Source organism: Elephas maximus, chromosome 2 (genome assembly GCF_024166365.1).
Source record: "Elephas maximus indicus isolate mEleMax1 chromosome 2, mEleMax1 primary haplotype, whole genome shotgun sequence".
In the NCBI taxonomy this organism is placed as follows: domain Eukaryota; kingdom Metazoa; phylum Chordata; class Mammalia; order Proboscidea; family Elephantidae; genus Elephas; species Elephas maximus.
In genome coordinates, this window is record NC_064820.1 from 152,038,020 (window position 1) to 152,058,096 (window position 20,077).

The 20,077-nt window shown below is 49.7% G+C and overlaps 1 protein-coding gene across 4 annotated transcripts in view; it reads right to left on the minus strand.

Annotated features, from left to right (window-relative positions):
- Positions 1-799: 799 nt before the first annotated feature.
- The window catches only part of SIL1 (SIL1 nucleotide exchange factor), a 318,024-nt gene continuing 298,746 nt past the window's right edge, over positions 800-20,077 (minus strand). For all 4 annotated transcript variants that reach the window (XM_049873774.1, XM_049873773.1, XM_049873772.1 and 1 more), the window contains 3 exons: positions 5,507-5,603; positions 4,844-5,008; positions 800-1,318 (listed from right to left, as the gene is read on the minus strand). In XM_049873774.1, the coding sequence (XP_049729731.1) occupies positions 962-1,318; positions 4,844-5,008; positions 5,507-5,603 (619 nt within the window). In that variant the 3' untranslated portion in view covers positions 800-961. The remainder of the gene's footprint in view (positions 1,319-4,843; positions 5,009-5,506; positions 5,604-20,077) is intronic.

Sequence of the window (20,077 nt, forward strand, 5' to 3'; positions counted from 1 at the left end):
CCCAGCCTGGCACTCAGCCTCTCTGGGGTGGGGGCCAGGACTTGCCAGACTCAGTTGCCCCCCGACCCCGAGGCTTCCTCCTCAGGCTTGGCCCAGCTCCAGCACAGACAGAGGCAAGGGGCAAGGACAGGGGTCCGCTCCACGCTTACCCAGAGGCACCCTTGCCCTGTCAGATGGGCAGGGCAGGCCTGAGCTAGCCTAGGCTCCCAATGCCAGCTTTAGCAAGATCCCTCCTCTCCCAAAGTGAGGCCCACACCCAAGGGCTTCTAGGGTCTAGGATCTGTCACAGTGTCCTTTCTCCACTGAGGCCCTGTCTCCAATGGCTCCTGTGGCCATCAGCTGCCCATGCTTACGAGCATCTCTTGCGTGTGGGATGTCATTGAGCTCCCGCCACCGCCAGTGGCCTAGATGCTGTTACCTGGACACAGGGCAGAGAGAACAGTGAGAAGATGGCCCCACCTTCCCTTGTAGCCAGGGTGGGGGTCCCTGGTGTTGTGCTTTATGTGTACTTTCTCTCATGTAATGCCATTCCCCTTGACAGATGAGGAACAGGCTCAGAGAAGTTAAGTGACTTCCCAAAGTCACAGAGCTACTGGGTGTGAAGAGCTGGGTCCCAACCAGGGGCTCCCAACTCCTGAGCCCAGACCTCTCCCCTGGGGCCTGTTACTGGGGCCACCCTGGGCTGACCATCCAGCATGTCGCCCAACAGCTCAACTAACTACGGCTGGTGGTGGGGGGAGGGGGGGCGTAGCCTGCACTGGCTAAGATACAGACACACAGAAGGCAGAGAGACAATGGCCCTTGTGTCTCCATTTAATGGCCAAGTTAGCACTGCCCAGATGATCCCCATGCCCTAGAGGGAAGTCTTCCCTCCTGCCTGATGTCCCACGGAGTTCCACCCAGCTGGTGTCTCTCAGCCTTGCTAGCAGAACCCCAGTCTGGTCTGGTGTGAGCGGGAGCTTCATCTCAGCCCCTGCAGGAAGCTGTTGATAGAGCCCAGCAGTTCCTGGAAGTAGCCCTCCTCCTCGCCATCCTGGAGCTCCAGTGCAGCCAGCGCCTGGTACTCTGCCTGCAGGCTGGCCAGCGTCCTGCTGAGCTGGGCGTCCTGACGGTAGTGGTCTCGGCAGGTGGCCAGGAGAGCGCCCAGAGTCTGCAGCACCTTTTCGCGGGCATCATGCTCAGGCAGTGCCAGGAGGCTGGCGGTGATCGCACACCAGCCCTGTTCCTGCAGGCCTGGCAGGAGGTGCACCTGGCGATACTGCTGCAGCTTCTCTGGGGAGGTCTCACGGGTCAGCTCAGCCTCCTCCTCGGCAAACATCTGCCGTCCGCACAGCCAGGCGCCAGGGAGGGGTTTGCGGAGAGAAGACAGAGAGCAGTCAGGGCACACAAAGCCAGCCCTGCCCGTCAGATGTGAACCCTGAGGCCCCACCCTTTCTCTATCCCCTTGGGCCTCAAAGGACCTACACAGAGAAGGGCAACTGGGTCCACGGTTCACACATGCTCACCCACCCATCCATATGTCCATCTGTCCATTCATCCATCCATCCACTCACCAAAAACAACTGAGCACTGTGCCAGGTGCTGGAGAAACCAAGTTAAAGACATTGTCTCTCAAGGAGCTCCCGGTCCAGCAGAAGAATAAAAGCAATTGAACAACCCTAACTAGCAAGATAAATATAATCTAACAGTGCAGTGTGAGGTGGACAGTCTGCCTTCCTGTCCCTGCTCCACCACTGACAAGCTCAGTGACCTTGGGCTGGTCACTTAACCTCCCTAAAACTCACCCGGTATCATCATCTCTTAAACAGAGATAATGTAATCCCTTCAGAACTTCCGGGGGGCCTGAAGGAAATAATGAACGTGCCCCCTTCACCAACATTAGCACACTACCAAGTACCACATCATATACACCACACTGTCGTCACTGTCATCACCATCACCATCATCGACATCACTACTACTCCAAATTCACCTCCTCAGCTGCTATTAGTGGGGGGGGGGGGGGTGCAAGGAGGGAACGTGTTATTTTCCCAAATCCTGAGGGCCAAAATGGGGAGTTGTCCAAATGGACAAGAGTGGAGGGCCATCCACACATAAGGAAAGCCACACAACAGGCCTGGGCCTGCCTCATGTTTGAGGAAGGGGAGGTTGTTCTGGAAAATGGAGTGTGAGCACCTGAAGACCAGGCTGGGGCCAGAATGTGCAGAGCCCTGGGTACCCCTCCAAGGGCCTGGGGAGCTGCAGGAGGTTTGAGCAGGGGCATCACGTGCTCGGCCATGTCTGGAATGTGCAGAAGCCCAGCCCCATCAGTACAATATGGTGGGAACCAATTCTTCCAGGCTGCCACACCTGAAACCTGACAAGCAACCAGCTTGTTTCAGTGTCAGGGGAGGCTATGCAGAGGTTAAAGAGGGGAGGGATTGCTCCACATGGCTGTACTGAGTGTACCTGCAGGAAAAAAAAAAGGAATCCCTGCCCTAACCCCAGGGGAGTATGAGGGATGTGGAGGCCTAGGAAGGCAAGAAGGAGGTCCAGGAGAAGATCAGGGGCCATAGTGGATTGCTTGAAGAAGCCCCTGCAGCACAAAGCCTGGGCTTAGCACCTTGGGCATTGGCCTCAGACCCTTTGCAGCTTGGCATTTCTGATGATAATGGCTAAATCCCTTCCCTGGGACTCCAACGCCAGAGGGATTTGGTCCCTGCTTGCATTTGGTAGTGCCCCCTCTATGTGCCCTCACTCTATGCTCTGGTCACACTGACTCTCCCCTGAGCTTTTGCAGATACAGTCCCCACTTTGAGGAGCTCTTCCCATCCCACACCTGCCCTCCGCAGGTAACTCAGCCCACCCCTCAGACCTCAGCGCCCCCTGATCCCCAGAAGACGTCAGGGCTCTTTCACAGGCCTTGGCTTACATACTCTGGGATGTCTCAGATAAGTGTGTGCCTGGAAGCACCAGGAGGGCAGGGGCCACAGACTATCTCCCCAGCACCTGGCACAGCATCAGGCAGACCAGACTCCCTATATGCTGTGGAAGGAGCACTGGCAGGCACGGTCACACTGTGCTCACGATCCAGGTGGGCATCCCACCTCTACAGGAGCCCCCAGGCTGCCAGGGCACACTCTCTCAGTAGAGGTCCTGCCACAGGCCAAGGGACAGAGACGGAAATGCCTGGGGCCTGACAACCACAGAAGGGGAGTCCAAGGTCCCTGCAATCTGAGAGGTGGATCCACACTCTCCACGCAGAGTCTGCGTTCAGCTGCTGTCCCCATACCAACCATGCCCTTGAGGTACATGCTGCCCAGGGGGCAGCCTGACCCATCTCCACCTTCTAGCAGCTCTGGGCCCACCCTGGTTTGGCTACTTCTTCATTCTTTCTTAGGAAATGCAAGAACAGAAAAGCCCTGGCTGCATCATGAGTACAGCCTGCAGTCTGTCCTAAAGCCCTCAGGCTGAGCTCCTCCACTGTCTTCCTTCCTGGAGGACGATGGCCCTCTGTGCTGTTTACACAGAGACCCCAGTTCCTTCTCCCCATCATGACAGCCCCCTAAGACTGTCAAGGTGGCTCCCAACTCTGGCTCACTACAGCAGCCTTGGGGAGACCACTTGGCGGGAGTGCTTGGTGATGCCAATGCCACGCCGCCTGTGACACCCACACTGGGCACCAGACACAAACCCAAGACATTAGAGGAAAAAGGTCAGTCTCTCCTGGGAAACGCCAGGCCAACACACATGTCCCTCCCCAGGCTTGCTGGCCCCTCCCAGGATGCCAACTGTGCCCAGGCTTCAGTAACTGGATCTGAGCGCCACATGGCTGTCTGCTGTTCTGAGAACTGGATTTCTGCAGCTTGGACCAAGAGACAGACAGACACAGACTGAGAGACAAGACAGGCTGAGAGAGAGACAGAAGGGCAGAGAGCAAATGGCAGAGAGAGACAGACCTCTGCTCTGGGAGGGAAGGCTGGAGAGGAGAGGGAGTTCATAGTCGGGAGGGGTAGGAGGGGGCCTAGGCCTCCCACACTCAGTGCAGCCCCAGAGCCACCAGCCCAGCTCCACCAATCACCAGTCCACGGCTCTGTGGAGAGTGTGGCCCTAGAGAGGCAATGAGAAAGCCCTGCCAATGCTCTCTGCAGTAGCTGAATTCAGAATCCAGGCCCGGCTAGTTTTGTTCTTTCCTCCTTAATTAAGACACTTCTCAGGATTGCAAAGACTACAGTGGCATGGGCACTAAGTTCCTGCCAGCCAGCAGGCAACTGAGGTCCTTCAGGTTCTTGACGGCAGCTATTAGGAGCCCCGGCCTAGAGCCCGAGCTCCCAAAGAAGGCTCCTCCAGGCTCATAGAATCTTAAGAGTCAGCACCCTTCCAGCCCTGTCTCCTGGTCTCTGGGCTGCTGTGATGGCCTCCAGCCCTTAAGTGGCACCCAGGCTCAGCTGCCCCATCCTACCTGCTCTTACCACCCCACTTGCTGCTTCAGCCAAACCACCCTGCGTTTCAGTGAAGGCCCTGATGCTGGCTGTTTCTGGCCTTCAGTCGTGCTGACCCCTCCGCCTGAACATGTGGTCCTAACCACTGCCAGCACCAACCCCCCAACCTGGCCTGTCCGCCTCCTGACAGTCTTCAGGTTTCAGCCTGGTGGTCCCTCCCCACAGGGCATCCTCCCTGATGTCTCAGGCACCTTGGGTTAGCACCTCCTCCAGCCCTGACCAGACATGTTTGCTCAGGAACACTCAGTTACAGGGACAGATAGATAGATGGATGGATGGAAGAGTCTTAGGAGGGGACGAGGGTCAAATGGCCAGAAGCAAACACAAAGTGAGGGGGGAGAGGGGCACGCCTGGGCACTCACCTTCTCAGTGACCAGGTCGTAAAGCAGAGTGACCACACGCACGGCCAGAACCTCCATGCCCTTCTCCTGCACCAGGCTCCTCAGGACCTGCAGCCCCCCCAGCTTTAGAAACTGCTGCTGGGCATAGGGGAAGTGTCGCAGCAAGGAGCACAGTGCAAACAGGACCTGGGAGACACAGGTCGAGGGCCAGGTGAGGGGCCACACGGAGCTGGGCCTGCCCTAACGCCCAAAAAAGGCAGCTGGAGGTGCCCCAACGAACCCAGTGCAGCCTCCATTCCCCCTGGCCCCACCCAACATCCTCAGGTACAGCTACACCCCCGGGCAGCCCATCCGGCTCAGAGCCCAGCGCTGTGAGAGCCGGGAGGGACCCCATACACATTTGATGTCACCCAGTGGACAAAGGGTGAGAAATGGAGGCCCAGGATGGGAAGGCAGGGGTGGAGCCCGAGACTGCACACCTGCAGCTGAGCCCAGGCCCCAGACCCCTCACACACTGCTGCTGTGCTGCCTTAGCTGAGTCTAAGCACCAACCCACAGCACCTAGTAGGTGACCAGTCAGGCTCCCAGGGGTGACATGCACAGCCGCTGTGGAAACGGAGCCCTTCCTTTCAGGCTCCACAGGTTTGCTGGAGGCTGGGAGGGAGGTAGGGGGCAGAAACACACCTTCTTCTTTGTGGCGAGAGGCTGTTCAGTGGCCAAGATGACCAGCAGCTTTTGCAGGGCTCCTCCCTCAATGGCCTCCACTTGGACCCTTGGGTTGCTGGAGGAGGAAGCATAGGAAAGCGTGATCTTGCAGCTGCTCCCCAACGTGGGGGTACTCCACACACTGCCAGCCCAAGGGTCAGGTGGCTAGGGAGCGGACACCACACCAGCCATCCTGGGGATACAAAGGACACAAGGGAGGGTCCCACCCAAACAAGCTGGAACTCAGCTGGGGAAACAATGACCAGCTGGTGTGGAACCCTCTGGGTACAACAGCCCATGGCAAAGAAGACAGGACCAAGGGCCCCCCTGCCAGTCTCCGACTCTACAGCAGACAATGGGCTGGAGCTGATCTGGGAAGGCAAATCACCTCTACAATTATAAGATCCTCCCAACACCAAAGGGGCTTCTTCAGGGTCCTTCCTGTGGGAAGCTGTCCCTGACACACCCCAAACCAGTGTTGGCTGCTCCCTCTTCCAGGATCCCAGGCATGTACCACATTGGGGGCTATTATTAATGGGTCTGCCCCCTCGTTGGGCTAGGAGCTCCTCGAGGGCAGGGGCAGGGATCCTCTCCTCTCTGGGAAGAACAGACAGCACTTAGTAAACACTTGTGGGAGGAATGTAGGACGAAAGAGCAACGTCCAGGGAGCCTCAGCATACCTGAGCAGATCCTAAAACAGGATCTACCCATCTGTCTCCGTACCAGACTACCCACTTAGGAGTAGCTACTGTGTCTCTGTCTCTGTGTTCTCAGAGCTTGGCAGAGCCTGTGACGTAGCAGGGCTTCGGACAATAGGGAAGGAACCGATAAATGTGAAACCCGGTGCCGCTTCTGCCAACTCCTCTCCTATTCTGGGCAGGAGGAACAGTGACAAGATAAAAACAAACATTTCAGGCCCAGCCCTCCCAAAGGAAAGGATGGGGAGCCTAGAGGGAGTGACCTCCATTAGGGAAGGGAACATGGTTCAGAACCCAAGCAGGAAGCAAGTGACAAGCATAGTGACCCCACGTGCTCCCACCCTCAGGGAAGGTCAAGGATCCCTGAACACAGCAGCCCACCAAAGAGGTGGGGGAGGGGTGGTGGCATGCAAAACATCTATGGCCAGAAGCAAAGGGGAGGGGCCAGGCCAGAGCGGGAGGGCCCTTACATCAGACAGTGGTTGTCATACGCAGCCCAACAACCCATGAAGGGCATCGAAGTCCCCACCTGTCTCTGGCTGCCTTACCTTAGCAAGGCCACAAGCTCCCCGGAGACCCAAGAAATACCTGTTCCTTCTAACCTCAGCCTCGACAGGATGCGCTCACAGCATCCTGGAGAGTGAGGCAGGTGTGGGGAAGCACAGAGAGACCACAGGGTGCAGGATTCTAGTTGGAAACCCAGAAAAAGAGGAGACAGATAACAAGAGTGATGACACTCTGAGCTGCTGCCCACAGGAAAGGGCCTGGCACACAGTGTGCTCCATAAAAGCTGGCAGAATGGAATGGCAATGGCCCTGAGTCAGTCTATTCCAACCAGGGACTGACTACAAGGTTCAAAGCCCAGTTTCCCAGCTGTAAAATGGGAGGGTCCTTCATCCCTGTGCATCCAGAAGGAAGTGCAGGGGCTGCAGGCCTGGCCCACTGTCACTCCACCCTTATGTCTGAGGAGCAGTCTAGAGATGGGCTGGGCCCTGGGGAGGAGAGGCTGACAGCCCTCTGGTCAGGCAGGTGGGCGAGATGCAGGGTGGTGGAGGGGAGCTGGGAGCTCAGCCTCCCCTTGGCCTCTGCTCCAGCGACTTGAGGAAAAGCAGCTGCTTCATCAAAAAGTGAGCTAATTGGGGCTGTCTCTGCCATCATGTGCCTGAGGAACGCTCACTCGAGACAGGCAGGGTCTAGGAAGAGACAACGACCACGCTGAGAAATTCACACAGATGTCAAATGCTGCCTCCCAAAGAAGGAGGGAAGCGAAGCCTGGTGTCACATCTGCCTCAGGGAGCACCACCAAGGAGCCCCGTCACTCACGGCCTGTGGAGAGGCAGATAGAAGGTCCTCAGACACAGCACACGAAGCTCCATCCTTGCTTACAGATCTGCTGTGACTAAGGTCCAGAGGAGAGAAAATCACCCAGCCAACTCCAGAAGACCAGATCAGAGCCCTGGAACAGAGGGAGTACCCTGAGCATGCTGGGTCCAGGGACCTCCCCCAGGCCAGACCAGGCACATCCCAGGGCAGAACCCTGTCACAAACACAGGCAGTGTTGGGGGTCGGTGGGGAGGGCCTGCATATAGAAGCCTGGACTCTGCCCACTGGGGTCTCACCTGGTAGAAGCGGAGAAAAGATGCAAACCCCTAAGGAATCAAGCACAAACAATAAGAAAGAGGGGCAAAAGAGGAGGTACATACTGCACAGGCAAATCCCTGGGGCCTCTAGAGAAAGAATAAACTGATGGAGAGTAAAGAAAAGATGCCAAAGGCCTTTTAAAGACATGAGCAAGATGGTTTCCTGATACTTCTTGCCGATGGCTCTGGTGGCAGCCAGAGGGCCAGACAGCATTTTGGTCTAGAAAAGATCCAGAGGCAAGCCACCACCAAGCAGCTGTTCAGAGAAGCCCCAGAAGGCAGGACAGATCCTTGGGGAAGTTAAGCACCTGCTCTCTGGCCCCCAACTGATCAAGATATGACCCATACATCTGAAACAGACCACACTACAAGTAGAGGGTCAGAGAAAAAGAGGAAGACCCTCAACAAGATGGATTGACACAGTGGCTGCAACGATGGGCTCAAACATAGCAATGATTGTGACGATGGCGCAGGCCTGGGCAGTGTTTCGTTCTGTTGTACAAAGAGTCACTGTAAGTCAGGATGGACTCAACAGCACCTAACAACAACATAAAACTCTAATGACAGGTTTCAGAGTGAGTGAGTGAGTGCATGAATGAATGAATGGCTGTATAACTTTACACCACACCAGAGATGGCTCTGAGCCTAAGGTCTCTCGGGGTTCAGAGAAAGAAGAGGGAAGTTTGGGCCACAAGAGCTGGGAGAACTGCATGGGAGAGGTGAGCCCTGGAGTACAGGTGAGGGGAACAATCCATGAACAGAAGGAATGGCAGGTACTCTAAGAACAGCACGAGCTTGTGCGGAGAGGCAAGGAGAGCACTCCTCAGGAGGTTGCCCTGAGTGTTGTAGAAACTGAGGTTGAGAAGTGCAGGTCTCAGGACAGGTCAGGAGGCCAGGCTGGTCGTGTGCCAAGTAGGTCTGCTGGCATGGACTGAGGAGGGGCAGCGCAGGATCCAGACCCTGCCCAGCCAGCAGACAGGCTGTTCTAAGTGTGGAGTCAGAAACAAGAGCTGCAGGGTACCCGGACACCAGAGAGGGTCCAGCAGCAGGGCCATAACCCAGAAGATGAGCAGGACACTGCAAGCCAGGCATAGCCCCCTCCAGTTCTGCTCTGCTCTGGCTATGTGGTGTGTCCCTGTTCTCTGCCCAGGGTCCCTTCTTCCCTACCTTCCCGCATTGACATCCTTTTCCTTCCTTCCTTTGAGAAACTGCTCCCTCTCCCTCTCCTTGTGATCCAGTGTACTGAGCCCAATGCCCTAAGCCACAGGGCTGGCCCCTCAAAGCCTTTTCATTTCCTGCACTGGAACCAGGATAGAGAGGAACTCTCTTCTCCAGGAGGTAGATAGATGTAAGCCAGGAGCAGGCTACAGCCATGCCAGTAGCAGCTCATTCCTGCTCCACCCACCCTCCCTCCCTCAGGCTCACTACTGCCCCACCCACCTTCCCTCCCTCCCTCAGGCTAACTTCCCCACTCATCCCCATGAAGTAAAGTCCATTTAGAGTAGGAGAGAATAGAGCTCAAACTAAGTACACAAGAGAGAAAAGGGAGAGAGCCTGATGACCTTTTTTAAGTTGTTGAGGCCAATTTCCTAAGTCCCTGGAGGACTTAGGTGGGTGGAGGAGGACTGGGGGCCAAGCATGGGCCTGTGGCAGAGCTCGGCTGGACAGCCCTGTGCCCATGCCCTGCCTGGCCTTTTCTCACTACCATTTTAAAGAGGGCACCCATACTCATTCGGGGCCCTGCCCCAAGGCTCTCATGGGTTCAGGGGCTCCTCAGACATCCTGCCCCCGTGAAACGCTCCTCTGAATGCTGGCCCTTTAATGCTGCCCAGTCAGAGGCTGAGGACACACAGCCCAGGGAGAGTGGCAAAAACCCAGACTGCGATTCTAATGCCCCCCAGTATGTCATGCAGGGGCGCAGAGCCAGGAGTCTCCAAGCAGTCCTGCCCTCGCTGGCGCCTTCAGTAGACTCTGACCTGCTCCGAGAAACAGACCCTCTCTCCCAAGGCAGCTCAGCCTTGGGCTCTGGAGGCTCTCCACTGTGTGGTTATGGAGGGAAATGACCAAAAGAGCTCAGATGAGGCCTAGGGGAGGAGCAAAGCGAGGTAAGGAGGACCCTTGGCGGAAATCCTGTGAACAATGGCTGACGACCTTGGGCAAGTGCCTTCTCGTCAGTCTCCCCACCTGTGAGGCTGAGCTAAAAAAAAAACCCTATGATAAGGAGAGAAGAGCTAATGAATGCCAAAATGCTGGCCATTGGGTTGTGGCTGCAAGATAATTACAGTGGGTTTCCCACACAAAGAGGCCAGACCACATCCTTTAGAACACAACTTTATTCAGCCTCGAGATGCTAGCTCCATCCCCCTCTCACCCTGTAGACTCTGGGCCAGAGCTGCAGGCCTGAGGTGGGGGGCAGTCTCGCTTACTGCTAAGTGGGTGCCCTGACAGTTGGGGATTTGAGTGGGTTAAAAGGGCAGGGACCTGGTATGCCTCCCTGCGACATCAGTGGAGCTGGTGTGCTCAAAGTCAACAGAAGGATATTAAGGATGGAGCTCGCCTCTGACTCGATAAATGAGAATAAACCTTGTTCAGGGCTAAGCTGGCTGGACTGAATAAATACCATTAGCACTTGGATTACTGGGATATTCACAATCAGCAGGCAAGTCAGCTGTCTGTGTGCAGAGGGACTGCAGCAGCTGCTACTTTGTAAATCTTGGCGGGGGGGCGCGCAGAGGGACTACAGAAATGGAAGTGATTGCATTTGCAGAAACCAAACAGTTTGGGTCAGGGTGGCAGCGATGTGGGCAATCTGCCAAGGGCCAGAGGTCATACTTTAGCTAACTAAAGCTGAGCAAGTGAGGGGTGGGGGAGAAATGAGCTGATCTCAGGGTGAGCAGCCAAGCTGGCAAGGGCCCCATGAGAACACTGCCCATTGCAGATCCAGGACCTGCCCTTCTCTATCCCTGGCACCCTGAGGGGCCCAGCACGAAATGAAAACGCAGGGCCCTCATTCAAAAACTGTCAGAATTTCAAGATGGTGAGAGAAGGGCATTAAACCCAGCACGGGGCCCTTCTGGGTGCAGGGTCCTGTCTGACTGCACAGCTCATGCAGGCTACTGGCACCAAGAATGTGTGCAAAGCCTCAGAATGTGCACAGAAACTCTGATGGGGTGAACTGAAACAACATGGGTGAAAAGGGAGAGTGAATCAGGGGAAAAGGAGAAAACCTAGAAAAGGCAGAGCTCTGGGGTGGGGAACAAGGATTAGGGTGACTGGTTATATGTGGGACATGGAAATGTTAAGGTGAAACCCCAGAAGCAAAGCCTGTGTCCTGTGATCCTGGACCTAGGCTTGTCCCATGACAATGAGGGCAGAGTACAGTCTGTGCTCTCTCCTGAGTCCTCACAATACTTCTAAGACAGACAATTTTTTTTTTTTTTATTCTCTTAATAACAGAGAATGGAGAAAACTCTGCCGTTGTCTTCTGAAATGCCCTTGAGAAGATGCTGTGCAGGTGGGGGAAGAGAGCCCAGGGGCAGCTGTGGTCAGGCTTAACCACTACGGTCCTGCCTGGTGAAGCTGTGCATGTTTACCATCTTGCCCAGAAAGAGTCCTTCTCTGGTGGCCCCACCTTTTCTGCATCCTAGCCTGTGGTTTTGATCATCTGTGATACACAAGGATTTACAGAATGTGTAATTGTAAAATAGGTAGGTTCAACAGAGATCTACCTTAGCCTACCACCTAGGAATTAATGCAGTTAGGAAATCAATCAATCAATCCATCGAGATACGGACGATTACCAACTTGAATAAGAATGGTAAAGGTTCACGGAAAAAATAAACGCCACATACCTTCCGCATGAAGTGAAGCCTCCAAGAGAAACAAAACATCTGGCCTAATGTAAGCGTGGTGGCAACTACACTGGGCCCTTCAAGAATTCCATCTGGATACCAGGGGAAAGTGAGGTATCATTTCACCCATTCATATACGGACTCCAATCAGAAGCCAATCATGCAAGCAAACATGGGGAACTCACAGTTCACCAAATCACAAGGCTCACTCCAGGGCCTCTTTCCAGCCCCACCTGTGTGGTGACATCTGCCCACTTCTGGAGAGATAAGGAGGCCCTCAGAGGGAATCTTCCTGACAGACATCTGCTGGCTCTCAAACTTAACTGTATCACAGTCACCAGGGACTTTTCTTTTTTTTTTAATCATTTCAGACTGGGCACTTAAAAATAAACACAGAAAAGTAATTATACGGAAAAATAACTTCAAGAAGGTTGTAAGAATAGTAAGAACTCCCACAGACATTCACCAATTGTTAACATTTTTACCACATTTGCGTTTTCATTTTCTCACTCTAGATAACTGCAAGGCCAACGATTTCTTCACTGTAAATACCTTTTTTCACCAACATAAACAGCAACTGTATATGTGGACCTTGCCAGATGGAATACACAGGAATCAAATCGACTACACCTGTGGAAAGAGATGATGGAAAAGCTGAATATCATTATTCAGGACAAGGCCAGGAACAGCCCATCCATTGCTCATATGCAAATTCAAGTTGAAACTGAAGAAAATTAGAACAGGTCCACAAAAGGCAATGTACGACCTTGGGTGTATTCCACCTGAATTTAGGGACCATCTCAAGATTAGATTTGGTGTGTTGAACACTAAGACCAGACAAGCTGTGAAGTGACATCAAGGACATCATCCATGAAGAAAGCAAGAGGTCATTAAAATGGATGTCAGAAGAGACTCTGAAACTTACTCTTGAACACTGAATAGCTCAAGAAAAAGGAAGAAATGATGAAGTAAAAGGGCTGAACAAAAGATTTCGAAGGGTAGCTCGAGAAGACAAAATATAATAATGACATGTGTAAAGACCTGGAGATAGAAAACCAAAAGGGGAGAACACACTCAGCATTTCTCAAGCTGAAAGAGATGAAAAAAAAATTCAAGCCTTAAGTTGCAATACTGAAGGATTCTACGGGGAAAATATTAAACGACGCAGGAAGCATCAAAAGAAGATGGATGGAATACATAGAGTCACTATACCAAAAAGAATTGGTCGACGTTCAACCATTTCAGGAGGTAACATAGGGTCAGGAACCAATGGTACTGAAGGAAGAAGTCCAGGCTGCACTGAAGGCACTAGCAAAAAACAAGACTCCAGGAATTGACAGAATACCAACTGAGAAGTTTCAACAGAGCGCTGGAAGTGCTCACTCATCTATGCCAAGAAATCTGGAAGACAGCTACCGGGCCAAGCCACTGGAAGAGATCCATATTTATGCCTATTCCAAAGAAAGGTGATCCAACCGAATGTAGAAATTATCAAACAATATCATTAATATCACATTCAAGTAAAATTTTGCTGAAGATCAGTCAAAAGCAGCTGCAGCAGTGTATCAACAGGGAACTATCAGAAATTCAAGCCAGACTCAGAAGAAGACATGGAACAATTGATATCACTGCTGACGCCAGGTAGATCTTGGCTGAAAGTGGAGAAAACCAGAAAGATGTTTACCTGTGTTTTATTGACTACGCACAGGTATTCAACTGTGTGGATCATAACATTGTGAAGAATGGGAATTCCAGAACACTTAACTGTGCTCATGAGGAACCTGTACATAGATCAGGAGACAGTCATTCAAACAGAGCAAGGGGATACTGCGTGGTTTAAAGTCAGGAAAGGTATGCATCAGAGTTGTGTCCTTTCACCATAGCTGTTCAATCCGTATGCTGAGCAAGTAATCCAAGAAGCTGTATACAAAGAACAGGGCATTGGGACTGGAGGAAGACTCATTAACAACCTGCGTCATACAGATGACACTACTTTGCTTGGTGAATGTGAAGAGGACCTGAAGCACTTACTATGAAGATCAAAGACCACAGCCTTCAGTATGGATTACGCCTCAACACAAAGAAAACAAAAATTCTCACAACTGGACCATAAGAAAATCATGATAAACAGGGAAAATCCTGAAGTTGTTAAGGATTTCATTTTACTTGGATCCACTCTCAATGCCCATGGAGGCAGCAGTCAAGAAATCAAAAGATGCATTGCACGGGACAAATCTGCTGCAAAAGACCTCTTTAAAGTGTTGAAAAGCAAAGATGTCACCTTGAAGACTAAGGTGCGCCTGACCCAAGCCATGGTGTTTTCAATTGCCTCACATGCATGCGAAAGCTGAACAATGACAGAAGAATTGACACCTTTGAATTGTGGCATTGGTGAAGAATACTGAATATACCATGGACTGCCAAAAGAAAGAACAAATATGTCTTTAAAGAAGTATAACCAGAATGCTCCTTAGAGGCAAAGATGGTGAGACTGTGTCTCACATACTTTGGGCATGTTACCCAGGAGGGATCAGTCCCTGGAGAAGGACATCATGCTTGGTAAAGTAGAGGGTCAAGAGGAAGATCCTCAACAAGATGGATTGACACAGCGGCTGCAACAACGTGCTCAGGCATGACAACAATTGTGAGGTGGTTCGGGACCAGGGCAGTGTTTCATTCTTTTGTACAAAGGGTCACTATTAGTCAGAACCGACTCGATGCCACCTAACAACAACAACATATAACTACACATTATCTTCTTTTCTGAAACATTTGAGAGTAAGTTGTGGATATGATGCCCTTTACCTCTAAATGCATCAAGGTATATTTCCTAAGAATATAACCACAATACAATTATCAAAATCAGGAAACTCTGACACATCTGTAGATGGTCCAATTTTGCCAACTGTCCAAATAATAGCCTTTTTAGAAAAATAATTTTGGTCCAGGACCACACCATGCATTTAGTAGCGTGTCTCTTTAGTTTCCTTTAATCTGGAAAACTTCCTTAGCCTATCTTTGTCTTTCAAGACATTGACATTTTTCAAAAGCAAGGACAGTTGTGTTGTAGAATGTCCCTCACTTTGGATTTGACTGATGTTTCTCATGATTAGATTGAGGTCATGCATTTTGGCAGGAATGACGTAAACTCGATGTTGTGCCATTCTCAGTGCACCTTATCAGGAGTCATATGATGTCAGTTAGCCCCATGGCTGGTCATGTTCACTTTGATTACTTGGTTACAGTGGTATCTGCCAGATTTTTCCACTGTAAAGATACTACTTGTCCTTTGAAATTATAAATGTTTTCTGGAGAGAGGCTTTGAGATTATGAATACATCCTATTCCTCATCAAACTTTCTCCTGCTAGTTTTAGCATTCATTGCCAATTCTTGCTTAAATTATTACCATGATATTTGTCAAATGACCTTCTAATTCCATCATTCCTTCCATATTAATTTTTAGAGGTCTAACTGAAGAGATTTTCCTTCTTCCCCATCTATTTATTCATTCATTTATTATTTATCAATATGGACTCATGGATTCTCATTTAATCTACGGGTTATAAGCTATTTTCATCATTATTTATTTTGATACTCAAAGTATCCCGATTTAACCATCAGAGAGAGCCTTTTCATGCTGGCTTCTGTGTCTTTCTGACGTATTTCCATCATTCTTTGAGTACTTCCTTATTTTCTGGCACAAGATGTTCTTGTACAAGATCTTGTACTTTTCCTGTCCCAGCCCTGGATTCAGCCACTTCTCCAAGGAGTACCTGGGCACTTTATTAAAATACTAATTCACAACCCTACTCTATACGTACTAAATCAGAATCTCAAGAGGACAGGGCTCAAAATCTGATTCTTCATAAATGAATACCCCACATGATTCTAACCAGTCAGCCAGTCACTGTTCTGAGGACCAGCACCTGGGGTAACTAGACCCGACACCCAACGTTTTATCCAGTACAGCATCCCTGACAGTCATCTGCATAGTCCTTGAAAAAACTAGCCTTATGCTAGTTTTATTAAACTATGTCCAACTGCTGGAAAAACATCTTCTGATACTGAGCTGAAATCTGCTGCTTTCCTGAAATGTATACCCTTTGATCCCAAGTCTACCCTCTCAACGTAGAGAGGGTCCTGCCCCAACAAGCCAGCCCTTCTGAAGGCTAGGAGCAGCCAACTGCCCAGATAGAGCTACCCTCTCATAATCTGGCATCACGGAACCCTGACAGTCATTCTTTTCAAGAAGACTTGAGGGGATATTTTTGGTTTAAGGTTTAAAGATTATCTCAGGACAATAGTTTTGAGGGTTTGTCCAGCCTCCATGGCTTCTGAAAAATCCGATTTCATGAGATTTTGAAATTCTGTTCTGTATGTTCTCCCTTTTGATCATGATTCTTCTATAGAATCTTTGATCAAAAATGTTCAGTAATGGTAGGCAGGCACCATCCAATTCTTCTGGTCTCATGGCAAAGGGGGCAGTTGTTCATGGGGCAATTAACCACATATTCCGTATCCTCCTATTCCTGACTCTCCTTCTTCCTCTATTGCTCCAAGCAAATATAGACCAACTGGTGTACCTTGGAGGGCCACCTGCAACCTTTTAAGACCCCAGGTACTATGCAACATCCTATAGTCATTCTTCACGCCACTCTTAAAATCCTTTGTCTTCCTGACAACTCCATGCACTAATGAATGCCTGCAGAGGTGGCGCCCAAACCTACCAGCAAGGCTCCAGCATGGCCAACTCCTCCAGAGTCTGGTGGGTGCAGTCTCCTGTGTCCCAGGCCAACTCTGTGCTTAATGCCTCAGACTATCTCTAAGCGTCACAGAACTGACACTGGACCTGCTGAAGTTAAGCCACTGGAAGCTATTCACACATTCCTCTGACGAGCCAGGGGTTCCCCAACCTGGCCCTGCACAAAAGTGTAGGGTTTCCTATTTATTCTTATTAAAGAATAGATATTAAGTGTCACCAGGCAAAAAGCAAGTTACAAACAGTATGGGTGATATGACACCATGTATTTGTTTCAGGGTGGTGAGATTTTCTTTTTTAAAAAACAACGAATACAGATTACCTTAAAATTTAAAATTTAATAGCAACAAAATAAAAAATGTCAGATTCAGGGAATACAACAGAAAACCCCTGAGGGAGCAGGAGAACAGTGGGATGCAGACCACAAATTTTCATAAAAAGACCGGACTTAATGGTCTGACTGAGACTAGAAAGACCCCAGTGATCATGGCCCCCAGACCTTCCATTGGCCCACGACAGGAACCATTCCCAAAGCCAACTTGTCAGACACGGATTGGATTGGACAATGAGTTGGAGAGGGATGTTGGTGAGGTGTGAGCTACTTGGTTCAGGTGGATACTTTAGACTATGTTGGCATCTCCTGCCTGGAGGGGAGATGGGAGGGTAGAGGGAGTTAGAAGCTGCCAAAATAGTCACGAAAAGAGAGAGTGGAAGGAGGGAGCAGGCTGTCTCATTGGGGTGGGGGGGAGAGTAATTGGGAATATGTAGCAAGGTGTATATAAGTTTTTATGCGAGAGACTAACTTGATTTGTAAACTTTCACTTAAAGCACAATAAAAATTATTAAAAAAAAAAAGTCAGATTGCTACCTGGGCCCTTCATCCTAGTCTGTCACTATTCTTTTGGATCCTCATTTGTCACGTATCCAACACACTCATTCCTGATCTGTGTCATCTGCCCCCATGTCCTCACGTAAGAACTAGAATCCACGTTGGTATTCTGACAGTCTGACATGGAACCCTTTGGCACATCACTACCCTGAAGACTCTGTTGACACTGTGAACCCTTTATAAACAAACACTCATCAGATCTGACTGTTCAAGAAGCTATAAACCCTCATGCCTTTATCATCATTTCTCTACCTGACCCATTAGGTTATCATAAGATTCTGTCAGACACTTTCCTGAAATGCAGACTCCTTCTGTGTCTGTAACATGGGCCTGATCTCCCAGGCTGCCTTTTCTCTTTCTGGAAAAAGGAAATTAGAGTAGGGAAGGAGCATAAACGAGTTTTCTGGGGTGCTGACAGAATTCTATTTCTTGACCTAAGTGGTGGTTATGTGGATGTGTTCATTTTTAATTATTCATCAAGTGGTACCCTAAGATTCATATACTTTTCTATATATCTAGAAAAAAAAAAGGAGGATGCAAAGTAAGAAGGAAGGAAAATGAGAAGAAAGGAAAGAAAGAATTAAGTTAATCTGGCAAGACCTGTTCTTACGGAACCCATGCTAGTTCCAAAAGATCATCTGTTCTCTTTAGACACGTTCACAAATCACAAGTCTCAAAAACTTGCGCTGTCATCTTGAAAACCAAAATAGTCACCCATCCTGTCTTCTTGTCCCTCTCTTAACCCCCAAGATGCCACAAAGATTCTCTCTCACTCTCTCACGCACACACACACAGGTCTCATGATGATGTCCATAAGTTTTCATCTGACATTTGATTTTTCAGACTCTAATTTGGACAGGCTAGATTGCTCTTTTACTTCTTCCAACACTCTTGAGGTCAAGTTCTTCTTAACCATGTTTGTTTTACTCCTTCTGACAGAAAGGCTACTCTCCTTGAAAGATAAGTCAGAGAAAAAACATAAATAGAAGAGAAAACTGAGATGCCCTTTCTATCATTTGCTACACTGAATCATCTGACAGAAGCAGGTGGCCTAAGCCTTGCCTGCCATTTCTCTCACTCTGAACACTAACTGCTCAAGTCCTTTGATTGCTCTCAGCATCTCCCAGGTCTTACCCATCTAGTATTCCTGACAGTGTTCTCAGAGGTTTACACCATTCTTCTCTATTTGTTCTTGGTTATAGGCTCTTTTTTTCACGTCTTAGACAAAATTTCAACTCTAACTGCTCCCCACGCAGCTATGTTCATCCCTTTAGGTGTCTCCTTTCTTGTTCCTTACAGTAATCTACTTTTGACTGTGTGAAGCACATTTCATTTTCTCAGATTATGAACCAGCTTCCCTCTAGAAACTCTTGCCCAGCGTTCACATCTCCTTTTCCCTGGACCTTCTGAAAACTCAGAGTCTGAGAGCTGTGCATTCTCCTTGGCTTCCGCAAACATGGTCACTTTCTGCCAGGGTTCCCAACACTTTCACTTCAAACAAATCCTTCCTGTTGCTTAGAATATAATTTGCAAGGTCCTTTTCGTTATTGCTTCCCTAACCTCCCGAGAGATGAAACTGTCAGAAAAGTGAATTAAGAATTAATGCAAGTCAAGAATTCATCGTTTTTTTTTTTTTGTAGAAGGAGATTTCTAGTTGGTCAGATACGTAAAGATCTATAGCACCATACCAGCTTGCTTCTGCACCAGTTTTATAATCTCAATTCAGAAAGCCTCTTCCACATTGAGGGTGAACAGATAACACCTTACCACAGGCGATTTTTTCTTGAGATTGGGTGGGTTAAGTGCCAATGATCGGAACTTTTTTCCTACCAAGAAATCCAAACTCAGTATCAAACTAATAAGAGCTGTTCTGGAGTCAAAGAGACCTGGGTTCAAAGCCTAGTTCTACTGTTTTCAAGCTATGTGACTACAATAAGTTACTAATCCTCTTTGGACCTCAGTTTCTTCATCTGTAAAATGGGGATTAATGATAACATTTATCTCATGGGATTGCTGTAGGATGAAATACGATAACATATATAAAGAGATTAGCACAGTTCCTGACAAATACCAAGCATTCAAATAACAGTTTTGTTATACTGTACCATTTAATAAAAATTGTCATTTTTATTTTACTTCTAAGACAGACAGAATGCCAGGGCTTCCAGGTTCCTCAGAAGGTAGTTCCTCCCTCTTTCTACCTTGAGAGGCTCCATCTCATGCAGCCCTAATCTAACCTGGAGAGGGGGAACAACCTGTCCTTTGCACTAGAGGAATGGGGGGGCATGGGACTGTCCAGGCCATCTGATAGGGGAGCCCAGGAATGGGAGAAAGAGTGAACAGCAGTACTCATACCATCCTCACAGCACAGCAGAAAACACCCCTCAGTCGCAGTCACGGTAGGAATTATGATGCGCTCACTCTCAGCAACCTATTGGTACTTGTTTTACCAAAGGCCTTTGCTGGGGATTCTTACCACCTTCTGACCTGTGGTGGGGGACAAAGAAGAACACACCACCTCCCACTGAGTGGCCCTAGATTCTCATTCTCAGCTCCTCTGGCTGGACAGACAAAGACAGTACAGAAGGAATTCATGGGGGAGAAATGTAATTAACAAGGTAGAAGGAGAGACACGGAGAAAGGATCAAAGCAGTTAATTAGAACTGGCTAAAGGGAGGCCACAGGGTGGGGAACATGGAAGAGAGAGGGGTA